A 19,522-nucleotide genomic window follows, 5' to 3' on the forward strand; every position below is an offset into this window, starting at 1 on the left:
TGCCGATGTATTTTTTATGATGTCTATAACAAGCATCTCCAGCAATCCTTTTCTAGAAATGCCTACCCTTTAAATACTGTTTTCTTTACTACTTACTGCTGCCCCAAACCTGATTTCTTAAAATGCCAGATTTGCCTTTTCTTTTCTCCAGCAGGCACTGCTCGCAGAGGAAGTGGCTGTGGTTGCCAGGGCTCCCTCTGAATGTCTTGGGTTGGCTGATTTCTGTGGTCTCAGCACCTATAACTGCTGTTGTTCACTCAGCCTTAATGGCCATTGTCATCAGCATCTTGGCAAGGAGGGCAAATGGCCCTGTTGCCTAGTACAGAACCAGAAGCTGGAAAGAAAACTGAGTTGTCTGAGCTCAGCACTCTGGCTGGCTGGGCATTTGGGAGCTGTCATATTTTCCTGTCTCTCATGTTCTCTGTCTGTTCAGAGCAAGAGATGGCATTTGACTTTTCTGCTTAGATGTATTGTGAGCTTTCTTTTCTGGGTGTTATGGAGAGGGGTAATGGAGAAGGCCAGTGTTATGCAACGTGTGACACTTGTCTGACTTAATGCAAAGGTAGCTTTTCTCCTGACACCAGAAAATCTCTTTGGGTGTCAGAAATTGGCTGACAGTATCTGGAATATGTTTTGCCATGAACTTAAACCTAGGGTGGTTTATCATTAAAGACTAATTGTAATGTATATGTCCACCTCTGCCCTCCCCCATTTCATTATCTCCTTTAGACTTCAGGCTCGCATAGCTCATAGAATACAAGAACTGGAAAATCTGCCTGGCTCTTTGCCACCAGATTTACGAACCAAAGCAACTGTGGAACTGAAAGCACTTCGGTTACTCAATTTCCAACGTCAGGTAATACCTTTTCTCCAGAGAATCTGAGCTATAGGAAATAAATGTAATTGTAGGAGAGTGTGATCTGTGTGTTTCCTTAAGTCTGTTCAATATTGTTATAAAGATACAAACATAGTAAGTAGTGTATCTTTTAAACCAGCAGCATGGAGCTAAAAGTAATGAGGATGAATTGCTTATTATTCTGTTTTTCTCTTCTGTATATCAGAGGCTTTTCTTTTTCCTCTTGTATTATGGTTTCCAAAGCCAGGGTTACGGCATTTTGTTACCGTGGATGAAACCTTTAGAACAAACGGGATAGCTCCTGTTTGCCTTTATGACTCCAAAGAAACACAAGAAGGTAGTAGGTCAAAGCTTCGTGGTAAATACAAATGTAAAATCCTAGCCACAACTATGAAAATAATTTTAATAAATAGGATAGCCACTCCACTGAATTAATAGTTCATCATTTATAGAAATACATAAAGTTATTTTTTTTTAACTATTGGTTATTCATCAAAACCTAAGTTTGGAGCATTTGATCACATCAGACCCCCATATTGACTACCCAGCAAATTGTTATCCATTGTTCTTGCTGTGGTTCTTAGTAGTCACTGACTAATGAAAGTTAGTATAATGATCTATTTTTTAATTGCTGCATCAGTAGGAGACGAGTAGAATGAAGCAGAGGTAATTTTCACTCTGATGAGTGTGATCTCCTGGTCTGCACACTGCTTCTTTTAGCCAAAGGGGAAGAGGAACGCTTCCTTACCAGTCAGCTGGGTTGGTTTGCTGATGGTCTTGGGCATGCAAAATGAATTATTAATAAATGACAGTAGTTTGGAAGTATTGAATTGCATGACTTGATCTGTTGGAGGCTGTGACTAAAATCACAAGGCCACCCACTTGTTATTGTCATGTGAATTTGGGAGTAGTTTGCTTTATTGGTTATACTATGGTAGGAGGGCAGCAGGGTGCTACTTGGCCATAGCTTTCTGAGAATAGTTTTCAGCCTAAATTCAGAGAGAAAGAAAGAAAAAGCCTCCAAGTCCATTTACTTCTTTGCTGCAGGTAACTTCAGGAAATGCAGTCATGAAGTGTTTGATAAAATTATGTTACATGATTATTAACCAAGTGTATTTTCAGGAATAAAGTGATATTCAGATTAGCTTCACAATGCTGGTCTCTTACTGGTCTCTGATTTTTGCTTGATATTGTTGAAAAATCTGTTATCTATAAAGTTTCCCAATGAAATTAGCTGCAGTTGATGCTGATTTCAGATTCAGAATGATTACTTTAATGTACATTCCCATTCCCCCATGTCCCACCACCACATAACATACAATATGGGTAAGATATTATATTTATGATAACTTAAAAGTTAAGTCCATGATATAGTGTAAAACTGAAATACTTTACAAAGATTATCATTGTTGGGAGTAGAAGGAAGCTAAAACTAAGTATTTCCCATCTTTTATATGAGACTATGAATTAGCATTGTGTTGAGTACCTGCTACTATTGTATATGCATAGGAAATAATTCTATTCTTTTTGCAGAGCATTATTAAAGTTAATCTTTAAACACAAAGAGAATGTTAGTATGATACTTAAGAGAAAGTAAAAAAATTGAAAAAGCTTATTAACTAATTAATATCATTAATTAATTTGTTCTGAATTAATTTATTTAAAAGCCAAGACAATATCTAATTTCTTTAGTGTTATAGTGCTATTATCGCTTTGTATCTGAATTATTTGGAAAGAAAACTTAAACCAACTTGAAAATATTATATAAATTTGGCATGATTTAGTCCTTCATTTACTGAAGGGCCAACCGGGATTGAAAAACTCACAGCAACCCCATTCTGCTCCCCCAAATGGAAGGGAGAGAAGGGCTGAGTTCAGGAGTCTGGCCTCCATTTGGGGCAGGTCTCTAACTGCTCCCTTCTTGACAGCTAAGACAGGAGGTGGTGGCCTGCATGCGACGGGACACAACCCTGGAGACGGCTCTGAACTCCAAAGCCTACAAACGGAGCAAGCGCCAGACCCTGAGGGAAGCACGCATGACGGAGAAACTGGAGAAGCAGCAGAAGATTGAGCAGGAGAGGAAGCGCAGGCAGAAGCACCAGGTAGGCAGGCTAGGGGTCGGGGGTGGGGTGGGGGGGGCACGCCCTTCTGTTGGCAGGATGTCCTGCTAGAACTGGATGGAGTCCAGATGACTGAAAAATGTGCCTTTCTGGTGGGAGGGACATCACAGAACAGAAAGGTTCCTTGGAGCTTACACAGTCTGACCATGGGATGGCCTAAATGGAAACTTAGGCCAAGCCAGCTGAGGGGGGAGACCTGCTAAGGGCTGTAGTGGAATGAGGTGAGGAGCCTGGCTTCTTAATTCCAGCCAGGCACCATCTTCATGATCACGTGGGAAGCTGCTGGCTGGGTGGGCACAGGTGGATTTCCTAGAGCAAAATCCTGGGGAGAGGGAACTTGGAAACGGAAAGAAAAGAGCAAACAGTTATTTTTAAAACAAATATAAATATAGTCTCCTGGGCTTTTCAAGGGCCCAGTTCGAGGTTTCACAGGGGCAAATATTTTACAACATTCCTTTCTAGGAGTTTGGAAATATTTTGATGTAGGATTTGATTTTGTCATAATCCTATAAATTGTGTTTGTTTTTCTGTGCTTAATTTGGTGCCTAGCTTCATTTTGTTTTGAAAAATGTTGGATTTCAATGTAAATAAGGGTGCACATTTTCCCTGCTTTATTTAAAAAGTGGATACAAATTATGTATGGCAGTTTTGGCTTCCTATAAACTTAATCCAAGTTATAATCCTAAGGTATTTAAGCTAAAGCAGAAAGAACATCACTTTTGTAAATGGTACTCCCTGGAAATAGCTGTCTCCCTCAGATTTATTTGGGAGTGATTTGCTTTTCATTTATCATCGCTGTTCCACTGTTTTCTCTCGATCTCTGATCTTTCCATTTCATTGTGGCCATACCCCCAAGGCCATGGAGGCTTCTCTTCCACAGGCTGGCACCAAAGCAAACTTTGAGAGGCCATCACCCCACCAGTCCTGTAGCCCACACCTCAGCTATGGGGACACCAGGGCACCTGTCCCACACTAGATTCTAGTCTTTTGCTGTTGTTAAATACACACTGAGAGTCTTCTGGACTACGCTGAAACCTCACATGACATTGGGAAATGGATTGTAAGTATCGCTTTCTCCCTCCTTTGGATCCTGTAGGAATACCTGAACAGTATTTTACAACATGCAAAAGATTTTAAGGAGTACCATCGGTCTGTGGCCGGGAAGATCCAGAAGCTCTCCAAAGCTGTGGCGACTTGGCACGCTAACACTGAAAGGGAGCAGAAGAAGGAGACAGAGCGGATCGAGAAGGAGAGAATGCGGCGCCTGATGGTAAGGGGCCCGCCTGCAGGAACCTGGGAAGATGCTGCCCTCGCATCCGTCTGCATGGAGTGTGTTACATATGCCGTAGGAGCAGGAGGGAGTAAGAATTGCTCATCAAGTATATAAACATGTTCCCTTGAACTTCAGAAGGGATGTAGTGAAAACATCTCTTCCCTAGACAATGCATGCCACAAATCTTGGGCTACAAATGATGAGTACGGTATTTCCATGTCTGGGGTAGCATTGCTGTTTGGATTAGAACTCACATAAAGGCAGGTACTATATTTTGCAGGAATTTTAATAACCAGATCTGGAAGATCTGGATATGTCAATTCTTTTTGAAATATTACCTCTTTGAGATAGATGACACACATTGTTTTGAATAAATCTCACTAGATTGTGTCTTGGAATCCAAGAAGGTCTTTTTGTTGAAGCTTCTGGTGCTTATCTTTATCTTTTTTTTTAATGACAGAATTTTTTCTCTAACATTATAAGTGATTTTTAAGTTAATTTTGAAATGTTTTTGCTTTTTTTGGTTATAGCCATGTTATTGTCAAAGGCTATTCATGGATCATTACATTTGCATGATCATTTTTTAATGGATATATAAATACAGAAGGGATTGGTTTATCATTAGCCTGCATATTTGGTCTTATTGACCACTTATTTTTGGAATTAGATCTCAGAGAACACCATGGATTTTAGGAAAGTGTGTGTGATCTATAACAGTAAGAGACCTACAGATTCTATCTGGGATATATGCTGAAGGACTCGATGAAGATAACAAAATCATTAGCCTCAGTCCACAATGGTATCCCTGGAAAATTCCAAGTGACACTGTCTTCCTTGATGGTGTTGTGGCTTGCATTTTGTTTTCATTAATTTTTTTGGATTCCAGAGAGTAAACATTTAAAAGTCTCTGTGTCCAGGTGCTACTAAATCTTAGCATCTTTTCCTACCTCCTCCTTTTCTGGGTGGGAAGGAGAACTGTCCAAGATTTCTGACTAGTTAGGGAGACCATTTTATAGTAATTTGAGCAGTAAGTGGTCAAATTTGTCTGATTCATCTGAAGTGAAACTATATTAGAACCTCAATAACAGATTGGTTTGACACTAATGATTAGGCGTTTGCAAATCATTAATTTTTGCAATTAAATGATGGAATATACAGATAACAGAGAAACTGAAGTTTTTTTATCACTCTTTCTTCAAGTGAGATCAACCATAACCAAAAGCAATTAGAGTTATAATAGCATTTGAGGTTCATGCTCATCCATGGGGCAGACAGCAGCCTGAGTGATGGGACTTCTGTCACTCGGGCCATGCTGGAGTGACATCCCTGGACTGAAGGTCCTAAGCTCTTCTCTGATGTAGTTGCCTCTTGATAATTTTGTGGCATGTTCTATTTATCCAGCATCACATGAGAGCAGCATTTTTGAGATGTCCTTTTATTGGGATGTATAAAAAATATTTCTCTTGAAATGGCTCAGAGTTCATCAGGGTTTTTATTCCATTTAGGCTCATAAGGTTGCTTAATGGGAGGTGGAGGTGGAAATCACTGTATCTGTTTTATTGCTCAGCAGTATCAGACTACAGGTGGCAAATGACTTGTCTGCCATCACCTCGGCCCATACTTCAGTGCCAGTCTGTGAAAAAAATCCCCCAAATTTGACCTTTCCTATCAAACACCGTGTTTGTAATGCTTTGAAGTATGAAAGTTCAAGCCCATTGGATTCCTTGCCTTTAGAAGTATTTACTGAAATATTTATGAATGAAAGGATATGTTATGTCTGGAATTTGCTCAAAACAATCCAGTTTGGAATTGGGAAGGAGGAGTTGGAAGAAGGGTGGCACTGAAATGGGTATCCCATTTTTGTTCATTTTTGTTGCCTGATATTGGTTTTATGAGAGACTAGACCGTTCTTGTCCTTTTTGATTGTATCTGCCAGTTTCCAAAATACAAAGTTAAGAATAAACTTCACATAGTGAGTCGTCACATTTTAACATTTCTGTGTGCCATGAAAGAAACACAGCAGAGTCAAGAGCCGACTCAGAGCGCCTGATCACACCGCACAGCAGCGTGGCCGCGTGGCCTGCGCCTGCCACGGGCCCCATGCCCTGGGACACGGCAGGCAAGGCCCTTCCACAGGCGCCTGCCCCGCCTGGCTCGCTGCCCTTGCCACAGTCACAGGGGGCACACTGTCGGGGAGGGGACACCCTGCCGCTGTTTGTCAGACCCTTACGCCCTTCTCTCCTTCCTAGGCTGAAGATGAAGAGGGCTACCGGAAACTGATCGATCAAAAGAAGGACAGGCGTCTAGCTTACCTTCTGCAGCAGACCGATGAATACGTGGCCAACCTCACCAGCCTGGTGTGGGAGCACAAGCAGGCCCAGGCGGCCAAAGAGAAGAAGAAGCGGAGGAGGAGGAGGAAGGTGAGCCCCAGCCCGAGGCGCGCGCCGCCCTCTCGCGCCAGCTCCCGACTGCACCGGCGGGAGTTCGAGTCACTAGGGCACAGACATGCCTCACGCCAGTGGGCGCGGCGCGAAAGAGCTGGCCAGGCGTGCTAGGCACCGCATTGGAGATGAGGGCGTACTGGCAGGATGCACTGAACAGAAGCAGTTGGGCCCGTTTTCCCTTTGTTTCACACGGTATTTAAAAATGAAGTGAACACAGTCAAAAGGAAAAGCCGTGGGCACAGGTAAGTGCTTTGGTTTAACGCCAGTGTGGCAGGGGGCACCTGAGGTAAACTGGAATGAAAAGAAGAAAATTTGGAGTACAGATCGAAAGACACCTGAGGAAGATGTGAGAGAGAGCTTTGGGATACTTGGGGAGCCTATTTCAGCCTGTTTGTTCTGACTGACAATAATGCCAAAGTTGTTCATTCAGTTCAGCTGTCCTGGTGTCCCACGAAGGTAAGTGCGCGGGTCAGGCTTTTAGAGAATTACAGAAAACAGTACAGAGTCCTATGTAAAACATAGCCTAATTACCACGAGAAATGGACACGGATAAGATTCAAGCATAATCTGCTCGTGCTGCCCTGTGCATCCCGATCCTCTTTGAAGCTTAAATGGTTTGGTAATTTAGTTCTCCTTTAACATTTTGTTTTCATGGTAAATTCTGATTGGCCTGGGCACAGACATCAACAGAAGGTCATAAAATTTGTGAAGATTGAGGACTGGTAGCATTTCATCATTTAGTCTCTGCACTGCATAATTGAGCAAAATGTTTCTCAAAAAGTAATTAATTTCATGGCTCCTGAATTCTCATACCTGTTTCATAATTAAGGAGGAGGAATAAATGATTGAGAAGGTGCCTTCTTGCACCTGATTTCTTTAGTATAAGTTAGCTTCCCTTATTGTGAAGATGAACGTGGTATGACTCAGGGCTTGGATTTAGACATTTCGTTGGTGAAGAATACCTCATTTTCTTGTCAAAGTAGCATTATAGACTTTGCAAAACCCCAGCTCCCAATTTCTGACTAAAAAGATGTTTTCAGAGTTAGTGAAGAGCACATAGGCAAAGAGATACAATTCTATAATATTCCGTAAGTACACCCCATGGAGTGGCAATTTTAGTCTTCTCTAATCCAGAGGTGTATTTTGCAGAGGCTGCCACTAAAAGGTCACCCTGTTAGTGTTTTTAGCACTAAAATTCATATTCCACATTTCTTTATGATTAAAAACTAACGGCCCAGATTTGAGCTTCTGAGTTATACTTAATAGATTGCTGCCATAGTATTAGATCATTATGTCACCATAGGCGAAGAAAGATACATAATTGAGTGATAATGATTATCCCTTTATTTTTGTGTTCAGAGCAGGGACCTGTCACAATATTTTTTTTGGTGCTGCCAACTCTACACAATCTATAGTTTGGCTTTCTACTTCCAAACTCTTGCCTTCAAGTTTGCTAGTGGCATTTATTCTTTGTATTTTGTGCATTCTGTGAACAAATATTAACTCAACGCTTACTATGAGCTAGGCAGTGTGCTAGATGCCAGGGGAGAGCATGTGCAATGGTGAGGAAAAGCACACGTGCCTTCTCTCTCAGTTTCATCAGAGAGACAGACAGACTGGTGCGCATTAATCCAGTATGCACCGAAATGTATAAACCATGAAGAATGCTGCGAAGGAAGCCCGGGAGTACAGCTGGGGATGGGGCTGCTTTCCTGGCAGACAAGCAATAGCTATCAAGACTCTCCAGGCTGCCGGGTGGATATGTCGAGGTGCCTCCTGTTGGTCATCTCACATGACTGAATGTGCAGGGGCATTACTTTATTATCGGCCCTCTACCTCCTCCCTAGTGTGCTCTGAGGATGCCTAGCATTTGAACACTCCTGGCACTCAGTGGAACTAAGGAGGACAGGCTGTCTGTCCTTCCTGGGCTGTCTTGCTGGGAGAAATGGGATAATGAAGGAAGAGAAGGAACTCGGCCCCTTCCTAGTGCTTCCTGAAAACCATGTCTTTCAGGAGCTTTGAGACTTTAGTTCAGAATGACTCACACAATTCCAGATGCACCTTTATTCAAGTGCAAAGAAAATGGATGCTTTCAAAAGCTGATTATTTGACAGTTTGGATTATCTATGGTTCTTCTTCCCTCCATTAGAGTGAATGATTGAGAGCGGCTTGTTCCAGCTCCTCTGTCAGAGGAAAACTGTGTCCAGAAACTTAAAAATTATGTGCTGCCCCTTTCAGCATTTTCCCACAGAATTGAGTATTATGCTGTACCTATCTGCAGCTTTTTTTTTTAATTTAGTGAGGCATCAATAAGCCTTTGTTTTGAGAAAACCTAACAGCACTGAGCTGGTAGCAACACTTGTAGGATCGTTAAGATACAGACATCTCTAAGAACCGTGCTGTTAAAGATGAGTAATTTAATTGGAATTTAATTTTAATGTAATTGGAAAAGGATTACTTTTTACTTTAGTGTTAAACTAGTGTATAATATTTTTTAAATTTCTCCAGTGCAGCAGAGCAGGCTTTTTTGTGCTCACCTGTTAGTGTTAGTAGAGTGGCCTCCTTAACCTGTCATGCCCTTGTTTGGTTTCCTCTTCTCACCATTAAAGTCTCTTCTGTAACGTGTATTTATAAATCCTTCTGGAACGTCTCAAATGCAGCCCGATCTTCCATTACTGCCCTTGAAATGGAAGAAAAAGAAGTTAACTACTGCTTAAGTATTAGGAGGGATACTGAGCTACTTAATTGTGTGAAGCCAGATTCTGCCATGTGAAATGCTGAGTGCATGATTATGTAGATTATGCACGACCTTGAGGTTTCCATTCTCTGCCATGATTGTCTCTAATATCTACTATGTGACTACAGATTAAGAAAAGGGTATGGGGCTCCATAAAGCCACCACAGTGTGTACAAATAGTATTGGACATGCTAAGTTAGGACATTGGACCACTGTTTGAATCATGTTAGGAAGAAGTCTTTTGAATTCATCACTGCATAAGAAAACATATCATACTTTACTGTTGTACGGGAGTTCCTTAAAGGGGCAGTCACCTAGTTCTTCAGTCTCTTGATCTGTAAGGTGATAGGAACAGTACCTACACCATAGATTTGTTGTGAGGATTACATGAGAGAGTTTATCTAAAGCATTTAGAATGCTCCCTAGACATAGTAAGTGCTCAGTTAAGTATTACTTTACTTTATCAAGCAATTCTGTGCTATAAATGTAGAATCATGATTGTTGTTCCTTTGTTTCACGTGATGGTGATAGTGGCTTTTTTTTTTCGGAAATAAAATCTTTTTTCCCCCTTTCTTGTGTATTCTCTGTAGTATTGAGAAAATAAGTGGCCAGTGCTTTCTTCTAGTTGTGAATCAATTGGATTATAGTAGGTAGGGTATCTATGCGACAGTGCCCATGTCTTTGGCTACTGAGGCGTGTGGGAGTTGGTGAGAGGGTTTGTCATTTTGCGCGAGGCCTGTGCTTACTCCTCCCTCCCCAGGTCCTGCAAAGAGAATCCTCTTATTCTGTGGCCTCTAACTTGAAGTGGTTCCTAGTGCCAATAAAATATTTCTTGCAGGGCTTTAGGGTGCATTTCTCCATGAGCCGTGGTAGGAGCCCATGTCAGCCTCCTTCCCCCTCTTCCCAGCCTACTGCTTGGAAGTTGAGTCATTTCAGGAGTTCAGCTTCCCAAGCTGTTGACTTCAGGTCAAAATTAAGTATTTATTTCTTCTTCTCAATCTTTCAGTGGTGTCTATAGCAGTGCAACTATGCCCTTGTTACTTATTTGTGACATTTCTTGGAAACCCATGAGGTTAAAGGGAACATACTCAGAGCCCGAACATTGTGCTGAATAACCTTTTTATCGTGGTGTTTGATTTTCTTTCTGAAAAATCTCTTCTTCCTCTCCTCAAACACTGTCGCTGTCGTAAGTGAATCTCAGGACTGTGACGTTTTAGAGGGGAATCTTTCTGGCATAGTATAACGATCAATATACTGATAGGAAATGTGTTTTTATCCTTTTTAGATCATCAGAAAATCAGGAAAACCTGTTGGTACAGTTTTCAGTGAAAAGAACATCAAATGCAAAAGTAGTAATGTTGTTGAGACACATGTTTAAATTCAAATCACTCCCATTCTTTTATTTATTAATGCTGTCTCCAGAGGTGATTATCCTCGATAAGGAGATTTTCATAGGTAAAAGAAAGGCTCTTGGGTATTCTGGGCATTTGAGTGTAGTGACTGTTTTAACGATATATGAACACAATGCCACCATGATTAGATTTATTTGATTAGTCCATTGTCTAAATGGGCGAAACCAGAAGTTTGGATCAAAGTCCTGCTTAACTGGATTGACCAGTCGCTTGAGTCAAAATGTTGGCATCAGTTTTCTCTACAAGGCACAACCAAAGTAATGTGCATTGCCTGTTCATTTGATATTCTTAGGTATTTTTTATTGCCTGGCCACCGATCTTAATACTCAGAAGTCCACTTAAAGGATAGTAAAAGTAGACCAAGTAGTTTCTGAAAGCTTAGGTTCCTGTCGAGGCAGAATGAGCCTTTAAAATGCCATCACATTTGAATGTTGCTTCAGCATATTGTAACACCTGCTGGGTGATAAAATGCATTTGCTTTATAATATAGATTGTAAAATATTTGGTATAAAACTGTTTCTTTACAAAATGAGGCTGTTTGTGGCCTGTATTGTGGTAATCTAAATAAAATGCTCCATTGAAATCTCTTTTCTTGAGTTCAGCTTACATGGGATTTTCCTGTTTAGAGCTCCCCTCCTTCCTCACTCCTGTCGTTGATTTCTTTACATAGCTTCTGCAAGGAAGATGGGTAACCATGCACATAGCTTTGTTTGTGATCATTCCTAAATGGAAGGTGTGAATTGCCATTGGCCTTGGAAATTGGGAAGCCAGATTGTCCTTAGTTATGAGTAATCTGTTTCATAACCCCATCCACGACTAGGTTAATCACCCTCCTCCTTCCTTCCCCGCTGAGCATAATTAGTTCCCAATTTTTTGCAGGTAGGAAGAAGCCAGTACCAAGTTCCTTTAGTTCTAGTCAGTGGAGGGACTGCAGTGTTCTTTGTTTTGTTCTTGTTTTTGTTTTATTCAATGGAAGTAAGCTCAGGCGTCAGCTGGTAGTATTGACAGGATGTGTTTGCCACCACATGATACAGATAACAGTATGTTGGTGGGAGACAGTGGCAGCTGCCACATCGGCGCCAGGTCATTTCAGCAGGTGCTCAGAGTCTGTCCAAGATCAGCTCAAACAGTAGCACCGACCATAATCTGTTTGGAGTTTACCTTGAACCAAAGAGTCTCAGGTTTTGGGGTGGTGGGGGAATAAAGCAGCAGTTTGATGTGAGAGTGTGGGTATTATGAAGGCACACCAACCAGTCATTACCAAACTGACAGAACTCAAAGCATGATGGGAGAAGTTGACATCTCTTGCCAGAGAGTAGACTGCCACCTGGCTGCCACCTCATATAATAACGGTAGAATCGTGTGTAAGTACAGGGCGTGCAAGAGAAGGCTCATAAAGTGCCTGTTAAGTGAGGGCTCGTGTATGTGTTCTGAACTATTTTATGACTTGCAAACATATTAGCACCCAATTAGAGTAATAGAGTCCATTGAGTGTACACTAAGTGAAAATCATTGTTCTTGCTGCTCTCGTTCATTTATTCTTCAAGTATTTGTTTGGTACCTTGTAAGTGCCAGGACCCCGTATAGGTGTGGGGGTAGGATGTGAGTGAACAAAACAGAGACCCTGACTTCATCATCTTATGAAGCAGTTTTCAGACGGTGCTATGGCCAGTCTTACATGGATGTAGGAGATCAGCCCTCGGACGATCATTCTTTTAATAGTGGAGATTGACACTCACATCACATAGTACATGTACATTGGATTGTACATACTGAAACAGTGTTCCATGCCTACAGCAGCCCTGGGAGGTAGGGGCTGTTCCTGTCCCTGTTTTACAGAAGATGGGATCAAGACACAGAAATTTGTCCCAAGATCACACAGCTAAAGCCTCTTGCACTGAGTGATGGATCTGGGATTCAAACGCAGGTCATCTAATTCCAGAACCACGTTTCTTAAATCTAATATTACACTACTGTCAAATTTGATGCAGAATGGAATTTTTGAAATTAGTTTAGGGGGTTTTAAGTAATGCAAGGGCCTGATGATTGAGGCCGTTTTTAGATAATGCTCTAGCTAGTCTATAGCATATTCATAGAAGAGCAGTATCCTTTAGAACAGCTTTAATTCTATTATTTGTAGTCCTTCAAGCTTCTTAATGTACTTTTCATTGAAATGGTGATCCAGTTCCACTAGCTAGATATTGGAAATTGGTTTATTCATTGTCTCATTTGATTTCCTTTGTTGGCCACATTTGTAGCTTATTTCTAATTTGTATGAAAAGAATGATGGGATTAATTGACTTTCCACCATTAATTAAAACAGTCGCCTGAGTATAGTGCCTGAGAATTTCAAAAGTGGAGCCCTCAGTGGTGAGCAGCAGGATGGTCTCGCTTGTGACCTTCCCTGCCATTGTTCTGTCTTTCCCCGGCTAGACATAGGGCCCAGCGCTTTTTCATTCTGATAATTCTTTCGGAGCTTGTAAACATTTTCACTTTGGGGTGGCATAAATAGAAAATCACATTCTTGGGAAATCATACCCAAAGGGAGCATTTCATTTCCTACTATTTGGTAGAAGCACTACATTTTCTATTTTTTGTGCCTGTGCTTTGGCATACCTACATACATGTATTTTGGGGTTTTTTTTGGTAAGAAAGTTTTTAAAGAACTTAAAATTTCAAACACTTACCAAACTACTTTTTTTCAGTATAGACACGAAGGTGGATTTTTAAACATTAAACATTTTCTATAAAAGCTGTTTTGTGAAGAGACAGTTATTTTCATGGAAAGCAAAAAAGGTATTATACAATCAATGCCGTAAGTAAACCAAGTGGAGTTAATATTGATTCTGTATCATTATATATTTTTTAATTTACTAAAGGGCCCAGGGGAGGAAAGTTCATTTTCCTAAGTGTCTTGATAAGGGAAATGACTAAAGGTTATTATGTTTTTGTTTTTCTCATTGTATCTCCTATAGATAGAGTAGCTTTCCAGTGATGATGTTCAAATAAGGATTCTGTAAAGATGATGTTAAAGATTTCACTTGTCAAAGAGGTTGTTATAAATGTAAGAGATTTTAGACTATTTTGTGTTTATTGCAGATGAGACTCTCTCGGGTATGTACAAAATGTGACATAATCTTAGCTTTTCATTTAGGCTGCCTTTGAAGCACATAGAGGTTAATGGACTAAGATATTGGAATATTTAAGAAATGGTAGATGACAGTTTTTTTCATGAGATCACAGTATCTCCATATACCCACTGTGGAAATGCTATATATTATGAAAGCCAATTAGGTAGAATGAAAAATGTTCAGAGAACTCAATCAAATTTTGTATGATTTTGTATTTTTATGACCCCAGAGCAATTTGGAGTTTTTTCTTGGTAGACATTTCTAGAATTGCTAAGAGGATAGGAAAGTTGAGCCCATAATATCAGGATTTGTCTTCATAGCATCAAACACGAGAAGAACATTTCAGATTCTGACCTCTGTCTTGATACTGCCCTGTCTTAAGCTATTTGGGTCCCAGAAGAGACAATCCACAAATCTCCACAGTGTGCCAGTCTTGAATCACACCTGGCTTTCAATTACATTCTGCGAGTTACCAATAAAATACACACTTTATCTCCAATTGTGAAGAGAATTGCAAATAAAGGCTTTAATACTTGAGCTTTGTTAGGAGATGATGATGTGTAGTGATCAGATGCTGTTTCGCACACAGTTATCATGATGTCCCTCTTGTGCCCATCATTTTGGTTCACATGTAACATTCGATATTGTTTTGCAGAAGGCTGAAGAGAATGCGGAGGGAGGAGAGCTGGCCCTGGGACCAGACGGAGAGGTGAGGGGCCTTCACCCGTTTCCATTGCATTCTGTTGGCCGAGTCCCTGCCATACCTTGCAGCTCCATTTTCTGTGTGTACGAATTTTATTTTTACTCAGCAATCCATTTTTAAGTAAAAATAGTACCTTAGCATAGTAGAAAATTAGAATAATGTAGATTACTGAAAAGTAATCTGCTTCCATCTGAGACTGCCAGTCAATTGGTATTTTTGTAGAATTTTCTGTGAACATATAAGCATATGTTTATGAATTCATAGTGTAAAAAATCTTCAGTGATTCTATAATTACATTTTCCCAGTAAATGATACAGAAGCATAAAATATGACCCAGTTTCCTTAGTTCATTATTGATTTGAAATTATAAAACTCCTTAAGCCAAATAGTTTACATATTTGGTTAACTTACTTCTGGACATTGTTCTACAGGCTTACGGTATAGCTTCTATTTGTAGATGTGTCAACATATTCTTAAATTTTATTTCCTAATATTCTCCTGAATCATGAGAATACAATTATTTATTGGATTTTTCTTCCTAAAGTTCTCTTCCCATGCCTCACGTGAGGAGACCTTCCCCCGGAACAGGATGGGGAGGGGGTTTATTTCAGACTGCCCTCTCCTGTCACAGATTCTGATAAACTTGCTTGGAGGATTGGGACAGGTGGAGGGTTGCCTCTTCCCATTCTAGGTCACTGTGCATGGGAGACGTGTGGTGTATGTGAACAGCCTAGATGCAGAAAAAAGGTTGAAACCACTGTTCTATTCAGAAACATCTTGAACAATAAATGTTGCTTAACCACTGTAATCCATCACAAGGAAAGAAAAGATCGGAATAAATATCTAATGTGTGAGACACTCTCAGTGGGCCATTATGGGGGAAGAATACTATATATTAGAGCACTTAGAAACAACTCTAATTTGTAAAAGCCCCCAGCCTTACCTCCACATGCTGCACTTGGGTCTGTAATTAACAAGCACACAGGGAGAGATTTAACTTGTTAGTGTGATAGCACTCTTACCTTTTATTATCTCTTGGGAGAATTAGCTGCTGATCTTGGGCTTGTGACATACACGTTTTTTTCCCCCTTTAATCTTAACACATGTGTGGTTGGTTTACTGAAGTTGGCAAAGTGGACATCTTGCTCAGTGTATTTTAAAATATTGTTCTTATTACACTCTACTGTGCTCATTCAGTGCTTCTGCCAAAGTTCTAATTCCAGCTACAGTGATTGCCAGTTTTCTTTGAGGCATGACATAAGCAATAAAACAAGCTATATTATAATAGTTTAAGATAATGGGATATGTTTTTTTCCAAGGGAGATGATAGCAAATGGTGGATTTCCTCCTTTATCATGTGGGTGTATAGATGACCTTTCACTGTAATGAGGAAGCGTCATCTTGGCATGCAAAGTAATGGGGTTCACAACCACTGCTTTGGCACACGTTAAAGGAAAAAAAAAAGACAGTCTGGAGTAGGCCTTTTCTTTTTAAAAGGTTATTTTTGTGGATAATCACTAATATATCGTTTCTTATTCAGATAGTTCTTTGTTGAAGGAGAGGGGGGAAGAATGATTTTGGGAGGTGGGTCATTTCCTATAAGATAAAGAAAATAACCTACAATATACTGTTTTCCTATCATTTTTATTTGACTCCAATTAAGAGCAATATAGGAAAAAAATTCTTTGCAATTAGTGAATTGTCTAAACATTGAATTTCGTTACTTTTAACAAGTTAGATAACTTGGCTACTAGCAAATCAAGCATTTCCAAACAAACAGCTTGCCTGGGGGTCTGCTGCTGGAAGTATAGCTACCCTGTAATCAGTAGCATTCATTTGCATAGGATTACTCCATTTTTAGGCCTTTTAAAACAATTTGTTCTCTGAAGTAGGTTAAACATGGCCTCTGCAATTTCAGTTATTCTCTTAATTTTCTGAGCAAGCCACTTTTCATTAAGAGTCTAATAATGAACTTCTGTCCACTTCTGGTCAGTTCACTAAGTTTCAAATGAGCTGAGCCTTTTGCTTTATCACACTGACAGGTACCAATGGTTGGACTCGATACCTAGTGGTTTGGTTTTGCCGAAGCCAAACTGGCCACAAGTGAGATGATATAACTCAGAATACCTTTTCCTTTCCCCATTCTCTCTGAAACCATGACTTTTCAATAGTTATCAGGGAGGTGTGGGAGGGGGTAATATTACTGCGTGTTGAAGAGTATCAGTTGCAAAGGACAGAAATTAGCTCTGCCTGATTTAAGTAAGAAGGATACCAGGTAATTCATCAGCTCTTCAGGATGACTGGAGACCCTGACAGCAGGCCATACCCTGTTATATTGTACAATTGGTCAGCAAGGCTCTGCTGACAACAGGGAGCAGGCAAGTATTGGCGTAGCCAGTGCCACCATGCCAGCACGTAGTCTCCCTCCTGTCAGTGTGCCCCTTGATTCCTGCTTCCTTGGACTTAAAGCTCCAAATTCAGAGCCTTGGTGAATGTCCAGCTGTTGGAGTTAAAGGCTTGTACCAGTGCCTTAGCTGCAAGAGAGGCTGGTGTTTTCTTTCTTTAGTAGGAGGTGGCTTCCCACTTCCACAGATAAAAAGATGCTGGGTAGCAAAAGGCTAAGAAACATCCAGTGTAGAATGGGTAGAACATCTTAATACCAAGCAGTGATGTGTTTGTTTCCTCCTTTCTAGCCAATAGATGAGAGCAGTCAGATGAGCGACCTGCCAGTCAAAGTGACTCACACAGAAACTGGCAAGGTCCTTTTCGGACCAGAAGCACCCAAAGCGAGTCAGCTGGACGCCTGGCTGGAAATGAATCCGGGGTATGGCCTGAAATTCAAATTATTGGTGTTCTTTGGCTTTTTAGATTTTTGTGGTCCTTGTAAAGTCTTGGAACTAAAACAACATGACCTTTTCCTGAAATGGTTAAAGTTAATACCTGCATCTGTCATTAGCACATACAATATGCTGATTAAGTCATGTGCGTATATATTGTTTTGTAATTTAAAGAACTAAGACCCCTCTTGTTCTCTGCTCTTTTCCTGTAGTTATGAAGTTGCCCCTAGATCTGACAGTGAAGAGAGTGATTCTGATTATGAGGAGGAGGTATGTGTGTATCTCTGTTTGGAGTTTATTCGTTGGGAAGCACCTGTGTCCTTCTAGACCTCGTCCTCCGGTGTTGGCCATCGGGCAACAACAGGGCAGAGAGTTTACCAAAGCTTTGATGTGCATGCCGTGTGGTACAGTGACCTCTGGGGGAGGCTCTTGGCCAACGGGGAACCTTGGTGGATTCTAAATTTATTTGGAACCAAGCAAAGAGAAGCTGTATTAAATTGGAGATGGTGGAAAGATCTTTTGGGGAGACTTGAAGATGGATTACTTTGGGCAGGGCCATACTGAGTCTCCAAGTGGTTCACACTGAGGCTTAGCAGCCCACAACTTTCTGAAGTCCTATAAGGCCGTAGAGTTTGAAGTTGTTTAAGTCTGGAAACTTAGATGCAAAGGGGCAACATGGGCTTGGTTTAATGAGTTTATTACTGATCCTCTTGGTTTCTCTTTAAATGTGATTCTTTTTGAATTCCTTAATATACTTGTTACCCAAACAGAAGCACATTTCTCAGGCTCTTGGAAGGAATAATCCGTATATCCAGAATGTAAAACAGTGATCTTGGATACATTTAATGGAAATTAAGACATAATAAAGGTATTTTTTTTAGATCAACTATGAAATGCTTAATAATTACGAATGGAAGGATTAAAAGATTTTTACCTCCTTTATTGGAGCCTTGTTACTGTGTGGTCACTAAATATGTTTACCAGTGTAGAGGGATCTTGGTTCAAAGAGTGCTGTGGCACAGATGCCATAGACCTGGTAAAGCAGCCTTACCAATAATCACCCACCAGGATTTTAAGGCAATTGTTATTTTCCTCTCTTTTGTGGATCTGTGTTTTCTAAAATTAATCTACTATGAACACTTAAGACTTTTGCAAGGAGGAAATATAATAAAAGTTATGGTTTTAAGAAAGCATGCCATTAAAAAGCAACTACTTTTGGGAGCATGCGATTTATTTTTTCACAAGGTACTTTTTCTGAGATATTTGAAGCTTACAAAATAAATTTAATAAATGTTTCTCATTTCCTTGGATGAATGGGCCCATAAATGATCCCTTGGAAGAATCTTCCCATTGAGTAAGAGAGCCAGAGAGGGACAAAGACGAGACAAAGTAGGCTGCTTAAAGCCGCGGATGCCAGCCTGAGACTGACACGCATGGATAGCACTAGGCAGCCTGGGACAGAGTGAACTCTGACCTAGGGTTCCTGAGGCCCTGGTGCGGTGAGTCGCATTGCTTCCCAGTGCTTCATCCCATGAAGGAGCTGTGTGGATTTCCTTAGCTTAGTCCTGGCAGCTCAATGATCTGATACCATAGGTTTGAGTTTTAGCATTAATACCATGTCAGTTTGTATTTTTTTCACTCAGAAGCTATGGGAAAGCATTCTTCTTTTTAAATCTACTTTTAAAGGAAATTCTGCTGAATTACCTGAAAAGATTTAGCCTTTGGTTAGCAGTAGACATGATTGATATTTAGCGAAGCTTTCAAACAGGCCAACAGAATGTAGTACACAGTGCAGAGGTAGGAGGTAATGAATCTTTGCCAAGTTATTGACAGTTTTAATCTAAATATTCTTGAATGTGTGATGTAAAGTAGCCACAGAAAGCAGTGTGAGAAAAAAAAAGTGACAAGCTGCAGTCCCTCTACTGTGAATGCACAGGGGACCATCAAAGTCCCACTGGCATTATCAGAGAGAGCATTTTTATGAGAAGGATAATCCTAAGATCTTTAAA

The 19,522-nt window shown here is 40.5% G+C and overlaps 1 protein-coding gene across 7 annotated transcripts in view; it reads left to right on the forward strand.

Annotated features, from left to right (window-relative positions):
• SMARCA2 (SWI/SNF related, matrix associated, actin dependent regulator of chromatin, subfamily a, member 2) overlaps positions 1-19,522 on the forward strand; it is a 161,746-nt gene that overhangs the window by 35,773 nt on the left and 106,451 nt on the right. For all 7 annotated transcript variants that reach the window (XM_036928446.2, XM_036928450.2, XM_036928448.2 and 4 more), the window contains exons 6-12: positions 730-856; positions 2,785-2,958; positions 4,073-4,246; positions 6,499-6,669; positions 14,629-14,682; positions 17,370-17,500; positions 17,726-17,783. In XM_036928446.2, the coding sequence (XP_036784341.2) occupies positions 730-856; positions 2,785-2,958; positions 4,073-4,246; positions 6,499-6,669; positions 14,629-14,682; positions 17,370-17,500; positions 17,726-17,783 (889 nt within the window). The remainder of the gene's footprint in view (positions 1-729; positions 857-2,784; positions 2,959-4,072; positions 4,247-6,498; positions 6,670-14,628; positions 14,683-17,369; positions 17,501-17,725; positions 17,784-19,522) is intronic.

Source organism: Manis pentadactyla, chromosome 3 (assembly GCF_030020395.1).
Source record: "Manis pentadactyla isolate mManPen7 chromosome 3, mManPen7.hap1, whole genome shotgun sequence".
Classification (NCBI taxonomy): domain Eukaryota; kingdom Metazoa; phylum Chordata; class Mammalia; order Pholidota; family Manidae; genus Manis; species Manis pentadactyla.